General features: G+C 39.6%; 1 protein-coding gene across 1 annotated transcript in view; it reads right to left on the minus strand.

Moving 5' to 3' along the window:
- Positions 1–1,387: 1,387 nt before the first annotated feature.
- Positions 1,388–15,710, minus strand: part of LOC128692280 (uncharacterized) — a 196,333-nt gene continuing 182,010 nt past the window's right edge. Inside the window, exons 9-15 of the mRNA XM_070096280.1 lie at positions 14,787–15,689; positions 14,314–14,610; positions 10,902–11,128; positions 8,449–8,638; positions 7,853–7,936; positions 6,584–6,697; positions 1,388–3,435 (exon numbers count right to left, since the gene is read on the minus strand). Coding sequence (XP_069952381.1) covers positions 3,335–3,435; positions 6,584–6,697; positions 7,853–7,936; positions 8,449–8,638; positions 10,902–11,128; positions 14,314–14,610; positions 14,787–15,689 — 1,916 coding nt within the window. The 3' untranslated portion in view covers positions 1,388–3,334. The remainder of the gene's footprint in view (positions 3,436–6,583; positions 6,698–7,852; positions 7,937–8,448; positions 8,639–10,901; positions 11,129–14,313; positions 14,611–14,786; positions 15,690–15,710) is intronic.

Consider the following 15,710-nt stretch of genomic DNA (forward strand, 5'->3'; position numbering starts at 1 on the left):
GGTCCATTTTGCCACATCCCCATCACTGCTGAGTGGATTTTTCCATAGCTGCTAAACACCGCCATCACATCATGCTCTGTCGCCTCAAAAGGCACGTTTCGTACTTTCACCCACGTCACATAGCTGGACACATCATGTAAGCAGACTTCCACCATAGTGTTCACTGCTAGCCTTTTCTCTTGATATTTGTTGACTATGCTTGCGTAGAATCCTGCATCTTTAAACTTGATGAAAATTCTCGACACACCATTTACTGCTACTCCATATAATTCTTCGGTAGGTATTCCATATACCTCACTGATGATGGCAGGCAGTAACACGTGCATGGTTGTTCCTGTAAGCGTGCCACGCACCAATTCAACACACAGTGCTCACCCGGCGTCCAATGCGATCCGCCATGTTGTAAGCACAAAACAGGAAAACAGCGCAGTAAACCAGTTGAATCAGTAGCTACTGCGCAGCCTGTCCGCACGGCCCAATAGCGATGCGAACAATGACCCAAGGAATTGCAAGATTATGCATTTTGAAGGAGAAAGCAGACCGACACAGAGTACTGTAAGGGCGGAGAGGAAAGGTCGGTGCTTTTTCGTAGACTCAGGAAGATGGCGTTCGAATCTAGAGTGCCTAGAAGCGTACTGATGGTTAGATTAATGACTCGTGCTTCTGGTAAGGCTAACATAGTATAGTCAATGATCTGTCGAAGTTGTTTCAAGAGAGTCTCAGATTCATTTTTAGATATTTTAATTGCGTGAAGTACTCTAACAGGGATTCTGTAGTACAAGCCAGAATGCCATCGTCCAAGAACCAGAAGTTGACCTTGGTGGACAGCCTTACTGTGACTTTCTGAATGACTAGACATAAACGGAGAGGGACGAGGAGAGCCACCCTTTTACACACCTTCGTTTGAGTACATTTTCTGACACTGTAACACGACTGGATGTATGAATATATGGGACTGCAGCATTACTTCTGACTGACATAAAGGCGTTGGCAAAGTTTAATTTAAGTAGATCCTTTTGATCGGCTAAGTTAGCACTCCATGTGCATGCCTTGAGCTTTACTGAATCCCATTTACAAACTGATTTTGGCACTGTGGCTTTACCGTGACTTACACAACGTCACAACGGTTCTGGCAACAAGACTTCGATGGGCGTTGCCAACACGAATGGGTCTGATTCCTTTATCCGAAAAAAATACAAGCTTGATGGTCTCAGGACACAGTTGCTTTTTCATAATTAACCGTGTACCACTGTCAAAGCCAAAATTTTCGACTAGTGGTTCATGTACTACAGCGAGTGAACTGCGGGGTTAGGTTACAAATTAATCAAAGGATGAAATGATATAGAATGTGACCAATGTGGAGGATCCATGTGGAGAACCCGTGTGGAGGACCCGTGTGGAATACTCATGTGGAGGACCCGTGTGGAATACTCATGTGGAGGACCCGTGTGGTGGACCGGTGTGGAGGACTATGAAAGGTTATATTTGGGATGCCTAAAACAGATTATTAATGTAGGAAGGTCATATAAGCACATAAATTTTAATGTATATTCACGGAAAGAGCGAAACAAACATCATACGGCTGGAAAATGGAAGGTAATCAGGTTCGACCCAAGGAAGAGAAAAGCAGTTCAAATTTTTTGTACTCAGAGACCTTCACCAGCAACAAGTCACTCCCCTTGACAAGTAAGCAAGAATTCTTTATGGAATGTTTTGATCATAATGAGAGAATAATGGATGAGGTAAATAAGGATGGGAAGACAGACATATTGCTGAAGGGAGTAAGAAAAATATACATAGAAGACTATGAAATCTATAGAAAATACAAATGCTTCAACTTTTTCCAATGAATGACTTATTATGAACGCGAAAACCCTAGACAAATTAAGGGAATACAGACCTACAGGATTCAAAAATACACAAATATCATGTATTCGTTTATTATATTCACAATGATAGGTTTTTGTATTAAAGTTAATACCGAGGGACCAGCCCAGGACTTATATTCTAACTTTTAATATTCATTGCATTATAGACAAAATACACTGGAGCTACACTTCCATCTGAATGCAATATTTGGTTGGGCAGAGAATGAGAGAGCATTGAAAGTATTTTAAGATATACAGTAATATTAATGACAGTGCTACCAAATCACAGAACGGGTGGGGTTTGAACCCCTGGCAGGTGAGTCCTAAAACTCGCAGGCCAGTGCGCTAACCAATTGGCCATCTGGCTCTAATAAGTGTCATTCAACTAAGTAAATTATTATTACCGAGAAAGTCACTCATTTATGTTTCATCGTTACTAAGAAACCTCAAAAAATAAATACATTATATCTACCGTACCCCTCAAGGAAGGTTTCTTGATGTTGGTGAGGGGCTCTTGATTTAGGGAATTGGATCTGTGCTCCAGTTCCCCGAATTAAGCCTGAATGCCTTCCACATCCCCCCCCCCAGGCGCTGTATAATCCTCCGGGTTTAGCGCTTCCCCCTTGATTATAATAATAATATATCTACCGTAGAAAAATCTGAGTTCATAGCCTCTTTTGGTACGGCGTGAATCTTTCTGTTTAAATGTTTCAAAATAAATGGAATCCGAATAAAAATATAGTGGCTTTACTGGGTTTGCCAAGGTTGACTCTTCCCACATTATGTTTACATGCGTTTCATTCGTCAGGAAACTGGAAAGACACTCTTGACAGGGGTCTTTTTCAACTGATAACCCAGTCTATGATTAAGCAAAAGTTGGTGTACCAATGCTGGGTATCAGTGCTCAGTCGTAGGTGTACCGGTGCTGGGTATCAGTGATCAGTCGCTAGTATACCGGTATAATATCCCCTTGATTAAGCATCTGCTGGTTTACCTGAGGTAGGTTTTCACCTCACTGGGAAAAAAGGATCACAAACAGTGCCTGGCAACGTTCAGACGTTACGAGGGTCATAACGGCTAGCTTTCAGCTGTTTACCACTAATCAAGAAGAAATTTATCCCATAGAAAGAGGATAATCTAAACTCAGTCTAAACTCTTTATTAAATTAACTTCTAGGTGTATATAACATATCATGTGGTTAAGGCAAACACTACTGATAGTTAACAGAAATGTGAACTCGGCTGTAAATTTAACCTGATTAAAGCCTGCTTAATTATTAACCTATCTTCATAGAAAAAAATAAAACTTACAAATCACATACCAAATATTCTTTAGTTTATAAATAGGTTTTTATGGAGAGATAACTTAGAAGGACGAGAGAAAAGGTTGGAAATAGACCATTCTAATTTGACGTAAACTTAAACTATAACTTCGTTTAGGACTAAAATTACGTTTTCTGCAATTGTCTAAGTCGGCGTGACAAGGGGAGACTCAAGCACGTGTATCACGCCATTAGAAGCAGTGATATCTGCGTAGCTGATCCTGACGCCGTTCACAGTTGCTATATCTGCAAGTAAACAAAACATGATGCATTACACCATCGTTTAGTGCTAGAAGCAAAAACTGTAATAAAAAACTCAGCACCAGGAAAATCACTAGGGATAGGATAGGCCTACACGACAATAAAAATGAGGTCAACTAGAAACTACAGTAAAGAAACACTGGTAAATAGGCTACACAATTGTGACTGGACAGAGATAACAAGTTGCACGGACGTAAACGATGCCTGGGAAAAATTCAAAACAATGTTCATTACCATCCTTGATAATATTGCACCAGTTAAAGAGGTTAGGATTAAACGAAGAACTGAACCCTGGATGAATACTGAGATATTAGATAATATGAAATTCAGAGACCAGCTGCTAAAAAGATTTAAAGCAAACAGACAGGATATTGCAGCACTAAATGAATTCCAAAGGGTGAGGAACAGTGTGCAGAGACTTATAAAAGGAGCAGAGGCAGAGCACTATTGTTCAAAAATTGAAGAGTATAAGCATAACCCCAGAAAGCTCTGGCAACAACTAAAACAGTTGGGGTATAGCCATAAGCACGTAGATAGGTCTAACATAGTACTCATTATCGATAATGAGGTATGCCACGAAACATCTAAGGTGGCAAATTGCTTTAATTCCTACTACACATCTGTTGCATCAACACTAGTAAGTAAACTACCAGCTGCATCAAATACCTTTAACACAGACTCTGATAAGTTTCAAACATACTATACCAATAAAGGGGTAACCCCAAGCAGTTGTCAACTAGTAAGTGTATCTCATGACTTTATTCAAAAAGAGCTAAGCAGGTTAAACCCAACTAAGACCACAGGCCTTGGTGCTTCTGAACTGTCAATCCTTATTGCTCACATAATAAATCTATCAATCACCACTAATACCGTACCGGAGGGGTTCAAGGAGGCCAGAGTTACTCCTATCTTTATGAAAAATAGTAGGTCTGATGTCAGCAACTATAGGCCTGTTAGTATACTCAGTATAATATCCAAAATTCTAGAGAGGGCGGTGTACCCCTCAAGTAGTTAAGTACCTTAATGACAACATTCTCCATAGCTATCAATCGGGCTTTAGAAGGTCTTACTCAACCGACACCTCCCTAATTAACCTGATGGATTACCTAAGAACTGAAATGTCAAAGGGGAACCTCATAGGTATGGTAACCTTAGACCTGCAAAAGGCCTTCGATACTGTCAACCACAATATATTATGTAAGAAACTTCAAGCTATCGGTATAGGTTCTGTAGACTGGTTTTAGTCCTACCTTAGCAACAGGAGACAAATTGTCAAAATCAACAAAACGGAATCAGAACCCCTGCCGATAGCATGTGGAGTTCCCCAAGGTAGTATTCTGGGTCCCTTATTATTCTTATGTTATGTCAATGATATGCCTATCAGTGTCAAGTGCAAACTCCTACTGTATGCAGATGACAGTGCCCTGTTGGTGTCAGGTAAAGACCCACAAGATATAGCTAATGTTTTAACACTGGAACTGGAGTCCTGCAGCAAATGGTTAGTAGACAACAAACTATCATTACACCTCGGGAAAACTGAAGTCATTCTCTTTGGCACGAAACATAAACTGAGAAGGGTAAATAATTTTAATGTCCAGTGTAATGGGGAGCCCATCACTTTGGTTTCATCAGTAAAATATCTGGGAATCCCCTTTGACCCATGCATGTCAGGAGAATTGATAGGGAACAGTGTAGTAAAGAAAGCGAATGCCAGACTGAAGTTCCTGTATAGACAAGCACAGTGTCTACCTACTGAGGCTCGCAGGACCCTATGTCTAGCCCTTATACAATGCCATATGGATTACGCTTGCTCTTCATGGTACTCTGCCTTGACAAAAAAAAACTGAAAGATATACTGCAAATCACCCAGAACAAAATCGTAAGATTCATCCTGGGGCTGGGACCAAGAGAACATGTAGGCCAGGATGAATTACAGCAGTTGGATATGCTGAATGTTGAAGACAGAGTAAAACAACTGAAGCTAACTCATGTTTATAAAATTGCTCACAGTGTCCAGAATATCTTGCTGTCAATTTTGTCAAGGTTGGGAACCAAAGCAATCATAGTACTAGGGGGAGAGAGCACAGCTTTGTAGTACCCACAGTCATTGGCCAGGCTTCAAACACCTTTTATTGTACAGCAATAAAGAAATGGAACAGACTACCCGCACATGTCAAAGCCAGTCATAGCATGAACCAGTTCAAGGAGAGTGCCAAAAGGTGTTTGATGAATGTAGCTACAGAAAGGGAGGGGAATGATTTTCTATTTTTTAGCTAACATACGTGTAAATTTTACCTTATTCCTAGTAATGACCCTCGTATTGTAGATAGTCTTAATGACCCTCGTGTAGTAGATAGTCTTTTTAGTATGATAAGAAGATGTTATCTTCATTATAGAATAATAAGAAAATATTATAACCTTTATATTATAATAATAAGGTAAAAGGATCCCAATGGAAATAAGTCACTGTGTCTGACTTTTTTGGGTTATCCCAGGTTCTCTACACACATGCTGCTATGTATGATAATTCTATGTAACTGTATTTGCGTATACTTAAATAAACTTACTTACTTAATAGAAAATATAAATCACCAATGAAGAGCTAAAAGGCATAATACCGTGACTGGAACAATACGCAAATAAACAGCACTTACGAGAGAGAAAAGCTTACGACGACGTTTCGGTCCAACTTGACCATTTACAAAGTCACATTGCGAGTTATTTGTGTATTACCAATGAAAGCTAGTGACTTGCTTTTGTGTTTAACAATATTTTCTTACGTGTAAACTACATTACCTGTATACTGTAGAAAAAATTATAATATTATTATTTTTATTATTAAGTGAAAAAACATTTCTAAACTTTCAGCCTTATTTTATTATATATTTTATTGATACGGTAATGGCAGACATCTCCATGAGTTTAGTGTGTCATATTTGTCATTTAAAAGCCTGTAACTATGGTAGCTCATGTTCCTGATGCCTTTAAACACATCTTTCAGCATTGACGTAAACATTAAACATGTACAAACACTGACATGGTCATTTACTCATACAAAATGTAATGTTAGTCTAACTAGGATACATCGTTTGAGATATCACACTGCAACCAACTTACAAAGTCGCCCACCCACCTTGATCAATAAGGACTGTGATGAGCGTGTTGTTGGCGTTGGAGAAAAGCGGCCAAGTGTTGGAGAAACCTGCGGTGTACCAGGCGCCTTCCACCACGTGTGACAGCACCCACTCTGTGTCAGCACATTGCAAAATGAACGTATGGTAGTGATTGTATTTCGTAGATGGGAAAAGTTCTCGTGACGTGAATCTTAGTCATATGATGACCGGCTAAGAGAAAATTTTGTTCATTTGATCGAAATTTTTAGCTTGTTAACAGGTTAACACAGTAAAAAAAAGTAAGACCCCATCAGAAAAGGAGATGATTTTTTTCCAATATGTATAAAAATCGAAAGTACATATATACAACAGTTATGTCTTTGTAATACCAGCTCCAATAAAAACGATATTTTAAATACCCTTAAACATATAAGTTTATATCTTTAGGAATATATGTGCATGTCTCATGATAATGAGCAACGAAATATACCTAAGCACTAAGAAATTACTCCTTATAAAATCCATATAAAATATATAATGAATACGAGAACAGAAAAGCAGTGCGTCTTGGCTCGTAAAGGGTAGATCTATTTACCCTTCTTTGTATACTCTTGTTTCTAATATTTTGGGGGAACCTAATGACAGTATTACTTTCAAGACACTATTCATCAGTTTGCTTCACAAAATTCCTTTATCTTTCACCCTGAATCCTTCTGAAATCTGATTTTGTTCAAACCTAATTCGTTGTTAAAGTCTTCTCTTGGTTGGATGTTTTGGTGGGAGGTAATTTTAATTCTTAAGGATAATGCATAATTTACTCTTTCGTGATATTGTAAAATCTGTTGGCTGTCATGCGACTGTTAGAAACGGAACGAAGAAGAAAAACAGGAAAAAAATGGCAATGAAATCTTTCATGAACAAGGTTATTTGTCCTTTGCGACTTGTGGCAGTGACTTACCATTACTGGACAGTGGCAGTGACTCGCATCTCCTGGACAGTGGTAATGATTTACCTTTCCTGAACAGTGGCAGAGACTTCTGGACAGTGACAGTGACTCACTTCTGGCGAGTGGCAGTGATTCACTTCTGGAGAGTGGAAGTGATTCACTTCTGGAGAGAGGAATTGACTCACCTCTCCTGGAGAGTGGCAGTGACTCACCTCTCCTGGAGTGGCAGTGACTCACCTCTCATGGAGTGGCAGTGACTTCCTTCTCCTGGGCAGTAGCAGTGACTCAACTCTCCTGGACAGTAGCAGTGACTCACCTCTCCTGGACGCTGGCAGTGACTCACCTCTCCTGGAGAGTGGGTGGTGAGGCAGGGTGAGGTTCGTCAGGGCGGTGTCAGAGGGCACAAACACAGTGATGGGTCCTGATCCTGCCAAGCCAAGACGAAGACATCAGAGCTGTGTCTCGTACGGTTTAACATGTTCGTGTGAATATAGTAAATATAGGTAGGAAAATGTAAACATTCATTAGAGACTGAAGAACATAGTATGAAAAAAGTGATAAATATGTTATGTATTTCTGGAATCACACGTAAATCGTGGAAGTGAAATATTTTGATAATTTTTTATACAACTTTTATTATTTTTTAAATATAAAGTATTTTATCAGCCATGAAATTTCCTAGAGGATAAAAAAAAATAACAAAGTACTTGCGTTAAAAATATTTTGTGAATTCTACATAGCATCTGATGAAGAAATGATATATTTCACAATAGGATGAAGGTTGATTGAAAAATAGAATGAGCAATAGAAAAAAATGATGAGCATCAGGGGAGAGAGAGAGAGGAGACCAAGAGCTAGATCACTGGTGTTGGCAAGTGATCAGATGCAACGTTAGTAAAATAATAGCGATAATAATTGGATGGAGGACTGTATGCACACCTGATAGATAGCTGTTGAGATATAAATCTTCGGTGAGTAGATGAGCGAAAACGGTGAGTGCCGGGGAGAGAGAGAGGGTGGTGCTGATGTCACCGTACGGGGCGTACAGCAGGCGGTCCAGGACGTGTATGATGCCGTTAGTGGCCCCCTCGTCCAGGTCAGTGATGATGCTGCCTCCTGCCACCCACCTCTACCACCCATCCAAAAAACAACATTATGGTGGTTCAGACCATATCCCTGTCATCCTGCACATCTCTAATCTCATCCTTATTCCAACCACACCCTCCTTCGCCTACAAGAACGCTGATTGGGAAGCTTTTAAGCAACACATAAATAACACTAACCTAACTTACGAATACAACAAGAAGCCTATCTCTGACATCGACACGCAACTCAACATCATCCAGGCTGCCAACACAGCAATACCATTCGCTACTGTTTCAAGCCTTCCACTTCCACTATTTATCTGCTACCACAACCGCTTCCTCTGCAACACATACAGATTTAATCAAGTCAGATTAGATCTCACATTCCTTAGAATAAACATCCTACACAGATTCAAGCACATCACCCACAATAACACATATCACAGACCCAAAGTCAGCATCTAACATCTTCAAACACATCTAGGAGAACATCTTTCGCTCCCACCCCCCTCATCCTAACACTATTTAACACATACAGCAGATAAAACAATGGAACACGGCTAACACACATGAGACAGCACCAGTCACATCCATCTCGACTCACCTCCACACAGGAACTCGACATACCTTTAACCAACACAGACATTAAGGGACTCCTTAAACACCTTCCTCCCAAGCCTTCTGGAGCCTTCGGCCTAAACCACATCATCCTAAAACACCTCCCAGACTCTATCACAGCCTACACTAACCTTCTCAATGCCTCACTCGCTTCTGGCTACTTTCCTTCCCTCTTCAAAGCTGCTACTGCTATCCTCATACCAAAACCTAATGAAGACCACTCCGATTCTATGAACTATCGCCCTATTAGCCTGATTGAAACTCTAGGAAAACTCTTTGAAAAACTCATCAATATTCGCCTCCGTAGATACCTTAAACGAAACACACTCCTCTATGACGGCCAATTTGTCTTCAGAACACGTCGTTCTACACAGGACGCCTTAAAATAATACTTAACTACAGCCTCATAAACACCAAACAAGGTAACAAGACAGCCCTAGTTGCAAAAGATGTCGAAAAAGCTTTTGATACAGCAAAAATGGAGGGTCAAATCTAATGCTACAAAATCCAACATCACATATTTCAATTATAGGAAAATTGATCCCCCACTACCCGTTGAGCTCAGAACACCTTTCACCCGTACATTCTTCCCAGTTACTAAAACAACCACTGTCCTGGAGATCAATCTAGACCACCACGTTCGTATACACAGACACATCAACCAAAAGCAAGCCGTAGCAAAAGATGCCCTCACAGCCCTCTACAAACTACGACAAGCCTCTCAACGCACCAAACTATACCTTTACAAAACTCTCATTCGTCCTCTAATCACTTACTGCCCTCTAGCTTCCTCTCTTGCAGCTAAAACTAACATCCTCAAACTGCACCTTATCCTGAACAGGGCACTGCGATGGGTGTTTGATATCAGCTGGGATGACTTCAGAACAAACAAGTCACTCCATGCCCAGTCGAACATCCCAACACTGAACGTGTACTGGAAGAAGCTCAGCAACAGACAGATTGACAAACTAGAGACATTACATGACTATTGGACCACTCTTCTTGACGAAGACATTCGCAGACCTGCCAACCCATACAATCTATTTATTCTGTTCCCTGCTAGCTCTTGATCCAAATCCCCTTTATATGTATTTTCAAGCACTAGCCTGTCTTAACAGGTGTGGACCTTCAACGACGCTCTTTGTTATCCCCTAACCCCACACTGGAAGTTCTCGCTGGTACCTTGCACAGATGCGTATCGGCGTTCGCCTGCTCATACCCCTTATCAGTCATCTTTGCCAAGTCTAGTCTCCTGATCTCCTAATACACTATCGACTTAGCAACTGGTACTATCCCTCTCCCTCAAAACTTTTCTTCTCAACAGTTTATTCTTCCCCTATCCCCACTTCCCTGCTCACCCAAAATAAAGGGTCTTACCTATACTGTCTTGATCTTGATCTTGGCATTATGGTCATCACCATTACCCATAACACTATGGCATGGTATAATATCATAATAGAGGTTAATCGTATACTATCATCTCAGTTTTTGTAGAAATTAAGTTCAGGATTCTTATATTTTTTTATATATTATAAAAACATACGTAATTTAATCATACTAATATTAGTAGACAATATCCAGATTTAATTTAAATATTAGAGAAGTTATCAACATTAGTTCTCAAGCTCGATTTTCAAAGATCTGTCACATAATTTTGCCTAACTATCTGTGTATAGCCAGTACACTCACCGCTACAGGGCCATCTGTGTAATAGTTCAGACGGAGGGTGTGGCCGGCGTGCAACGTGGGAAGATGTACTCCAGGACCAAAGGAGCTGCCGCTGGTGAATCTCCCAGGTGCCAAATGGTAAGATACCAGTCGTCGCAGGAACCGTCTGCTGGATATGATCTCCTGAAGAGCGCTGCCTGGGACTGTGTTGATGGCCTCGTTACTCGGGGCAAACACTGTCCAAGGTCCTGTGATAACACTCTATACATAAGTTTCCCCAGACGTTGCACTAGTGCTAACACACCATATTCCTCCTGTTGTAAAGTGATAACCTTTCATGAAGACATTATTCCTCAAGATATTTTCTTACAGTGCATTAAATTATCACCGATAAATGTGCAGAGAGTACAGAACGTAGTTATAATATTCCTCAAGAGACAGGACAAGTGTCTCCTGACACAGGTTTTAACTATATATATCACCCACTTAGGATCATACATAGCAACCCGTTGAAAGATATATTTGGAATATATTTACCACTATATGATACGGAATAGTCGTATAATTTTTTTTTTAAATCCTCAGTTTGGGATATACAATATGTAGACACAATGAATCAATGCTTATAGAAACCTATTTGACGATAAATTTCATCAGCATTGACTGGAAACATTAAAATTCGTTTGTGGTAACGTTTCACTAGTAAATGATAATATGACGATGCTCTTTGTAAAAGATTTACACCGTAAGTGACAGACGCTTGACCAGTTTTGCAACTATTAAGTGGATGTTAATCAAGAACTTAGGGAGGCTAACATAACCAATTGGCCACAGCAGATATTGGTACCACTTGAGGTGGCACGTTTCAGGTACAGAATCTTTCATGATTATCTTTCGCAAGGAGCAGCTTAATCACGTATGATACCTGATATTCATTAAAATTACATGCTAGGTCAGAGTTTCGATCAAATGGCCTTGTCTGTAGTTTCTCTTGACACCGTGAAAAAAATGGTCTTAGGAGTGATGTGAATAGCTATGTAGACAGTGATACTCTATATCTTTGGACTTTCATTTTTAGATGTAAACTAGGATCACATTTTAAATTTTCCGATTCAGGTATTCACGCTTTATTGGTTATTGAGGCATGCATCTGTTCTATTTAGATAAGATGTCTTAAATAAGATTAATCAGGAGAAAAGTTAAAAAATCCTGGCAAAAATCTGTGAAAAAAAATTATTATTAAAAAAAAAAGAGAGAGGGTAATTCAAAGAATATTTTAGCTCTTAAAGCTTGTTTCCACGAATTTTCTAAGTCGAATTATCGAAAATTACGAACTTTGCCGAATACAGTTTCGCGTCAAAAATATCATTATATTTTATTTTGTTTTGGTGTTCTGCTATTATTTTTTTAATATATACAAACCATTATAATGTGCGGCAAAAATAGGTGGTGAGAATTTTCTAGGCATAGACACAAAACATAGTGTTAGAAACATTAATTTGTGTCGGAATTTTCAATAATGGTTCAAGGTAGTAACCAATATGTCTCCTAATTATCATTCCATATGAAATGGTGATGTGTATATGTTTAATTTAGCTTAAATCCATTACATGCTTCACTTCAATATCATTTTAATATAACTATAGTGTCACTGATGCTCTCTCTGCCATATTATAGAGGGATAGCTTTTGTTTTCAAGCTCGTCATTGGTTCATTACAACCTTGTATATTAAATTATATACTGCACAACAATAACAAGGCAGAACCAGGTTCAAAGAAGAGCAACATTCTGCTTGGTTTGTACTCAGTAGCAACTGAGGAATTGAGAGTACGGTAAACTTTATAATGACTGGACAATTCTTTTTATTAGTGTGTCATCCAAGAATTTATATATGCTGTGTGTGTGTCATTAACCATGATGAATACGTCGGGAAACTATTTAAAAACAAATCAAACAACTAGGAACATGGTGGAAATAAACACAGACGGCTGAACTTTAAAAAGTTAGTCTTGCTAAGGCAAAGATCACCAGGTACCTCACATAAACTTTTTAGGGAAGGTAACTGCCACATATACTGACGTTATAACGAGAAACCTCAATAAAACATGAAGCATTACAGTAGTGTGCACATTAATTGGAACAGGAGTAAATTTTTTGATTATCTAATATGTCATAGTCTCCGGCTTAATTAATGTAGTTTGGGTTCTTCTCAGAAGAGTTTGCAACCGACTTCTGGCAATCCAGCTGTGGTGTTACCCTGTGACTCTCGTCAGTGCTGCAACAGCTGTTGTTCTGTAAGGTTATTCCTGCAAGCGTGCTTTGTGAGTGAATATGGTTTCGTCAAATTCTCACCTTCATTTCATGATTACTGCTGAAATTCATGATGGATGTTACACCTAGGGCGTGTGCAAATATGGTAGCTCTTAGAAAACATGCGGATTTGAGTATCAGACAGATCGCCAAAAATTTGAGCTTAGCGAAGTCAACTGTTGGTCGGATTCTGAAGAGAGATGACACTAGTGACTATGGAGCGCTGCGTCGAGGAAACTTGAAAGTACACGAAAGGTTATAAGAAATAGTGGGAAGGATCCCAAGAAAACCAACCAAAATCTACAGAGATATTTGGCTTCAGCTGGCGTAAATGTTGCTTCTTTAACTGTCTGACGAATGCTCCTTGAAGTTAGTAGAACTGCCGATAAAGAAACAATTATTTACCCCTGTTATGAAGTAAAAAAAAAAAGGCTGTGGTGTGCGCTCGATCATAAAGGATAGACGACAGATGAGTGGAGAAAGTGATATTTTCGGATAAGACTCATTTTGAAGTACATACATGGGTACAGATCAGTGGTAGCGAGACGGAGCAAAGACGAACCTCTTCAGAATGGACACATTCAACAAACGCCAAAACACCCAACTAAGAAGATGTTTGGGGTAGTTTTACTGCTCAAGGCCCTGGACGGTTTGTTATTGTTGAGGGAATGATGAACAATGACGAATATAAGAAAATCCTGACAACTCATTTGATTGTCCCAGACTTAGTTAAAAATATGTTACAGTATAAAACGCTTTTGTTGGAATTCCCAAGCTTTTATAGGAATCTTCAAGGGATGTAACAAGAGCTACTGATGTTTGAGGCTTCATTACTATAAACTCTCTGGAATGAGATAAAGATAAATTGACCTATCTGTAATTAAACTTCTAAAAGTATTTTTTGAGCTAATAATAAAATACAAAAACTATCATTGTTATGTACTTTCTGTAAATCAGCAAACTCCAAGATGATCTATTTTCTTTCATATGCACACACTTTTTATGCCAAGCACCTAAAGTAAACGGCCATATAGTGTTTGCACAAGTTCTCTCGCCTTTTCTTACATCTGTTTGATCAGCATATGGTGTATTTATGTTCGGTAACTCTGATTTTATTCTTACCATCTAGGCTGAGGGTGAGCGTTAGTCCAGCTCTATCTACCATTTCTAGGAACCTGGTGAGGTTAAGTCTTTTTAAGAGGGCAAGGACATCTAGCTGGGTTCTCTCTTCCTCCGTCACCGCTCCTGCTGGGGACCACACTGTCACCCCTTCCGGAACTATAGGAACTGACGCAACGTGATGCTCGGAAACGTTAGTGCAGATTCGTTGATCCTCGGACACGGTTTCTGGTTCTCTTCGATCTCCTGGTATTCTAAAAAGAGTTTCATGACCTGTTGCATGTGTAGCATTGAAGAAATCTGAAATAAATTAAATAAGAATTCAAGAATTATTATAAACGCTAGTTGATTTAGATTCATGTGAGAGTTATGTGAAATATCTAAATCTTCAAAGGTATGTATCATCATATTAGCATTATCACTTCAACAATTTTAGCACCAGAAGTTGTCATGCCGATGACAGAATGTGAGAATACCTTGAATGTTGATACCGGATGTGCCATCATTGGCACTAACACCCAAAATATTCGAGCTGTTTATTCCATTTTCTTGATACAATTGAGGATGTGGCTGGTTCGTTTCAATTAAAGGCCTGTTTATTTCATCTGCTGCAAATACGTCATTTCTTTCTGCATTAATGTCATGGTAAGTGTTTTTTCTATGTGGCAGTGTAGGTACGTTTGTAGAAGATATTGCCGTGGTCCTAGTACCATATTTTTTAAACTGCGATGATTCACCAGCTTGGGTAAATGTATCATCCTTTGGATGTTGTTCGTAGGGTTCATCAAACTTTCCCAGAAAAGTAATGACCTCGGTACTCTGAGTTTCAATAGGTTGACGTTTAAGATTCTGAAGAGTGTCTGCTCTTTCAGGCTGCTGAGACTGCGAAAGCTTTAAACTATGCTCAGAGTTCTGCTGATTGCCGAGCTCCGTGAATGACTGACCATTCTGTATTATGTGATCACTTTGAGCATAAATGTTGTTCTCTACAGGAGGGACACTAACAAAGCCTAGACTTTCCATATATTCCTGGAAAGATGGAACGGATGGATGCCGTGAGTCATAAGATTTTTGTCCTGAAGTGTCAATATCAAAATGAGTTTTCGAAGGAGCTCCAGGGCTTCGGATGAAACTCGAGAAAGGATCATGATCAGGAATTTCATACAGTCCACTGACAGCGGGAACACTTGGAACAACATCTTCTAATTTATATCTAGAAAATATGGGAGCTTCAGTCTGACTCAGAAGTGGATTGGGGATGGTGGTGGGATCGCTACCGAGATCTGTCTCCGGGATGACATCCGCTGCCAAGTGCACCACCCCATTGGTGGCTGTCAGGTTCCATGAGCGCAGAGGTATTCCATTGGCTGAGACTGTACCTAGAAACACACAACAAGTGG

Source organism: Cherax quadricarinatus, chromosome 53, assembly GCF_038502225.1.
Source record: "Cherax quadricarinatus isolate ZL_2023a chromosome 53, ASM3850222v1, whole genome shotgun sequence".
Taxonomy (NCBI): Eukaryota; Metazoa; Arthropoda; class Malacostraca; order Decapoda; family Parastacidae; genus Cherax; species Cherax quadricarinatus.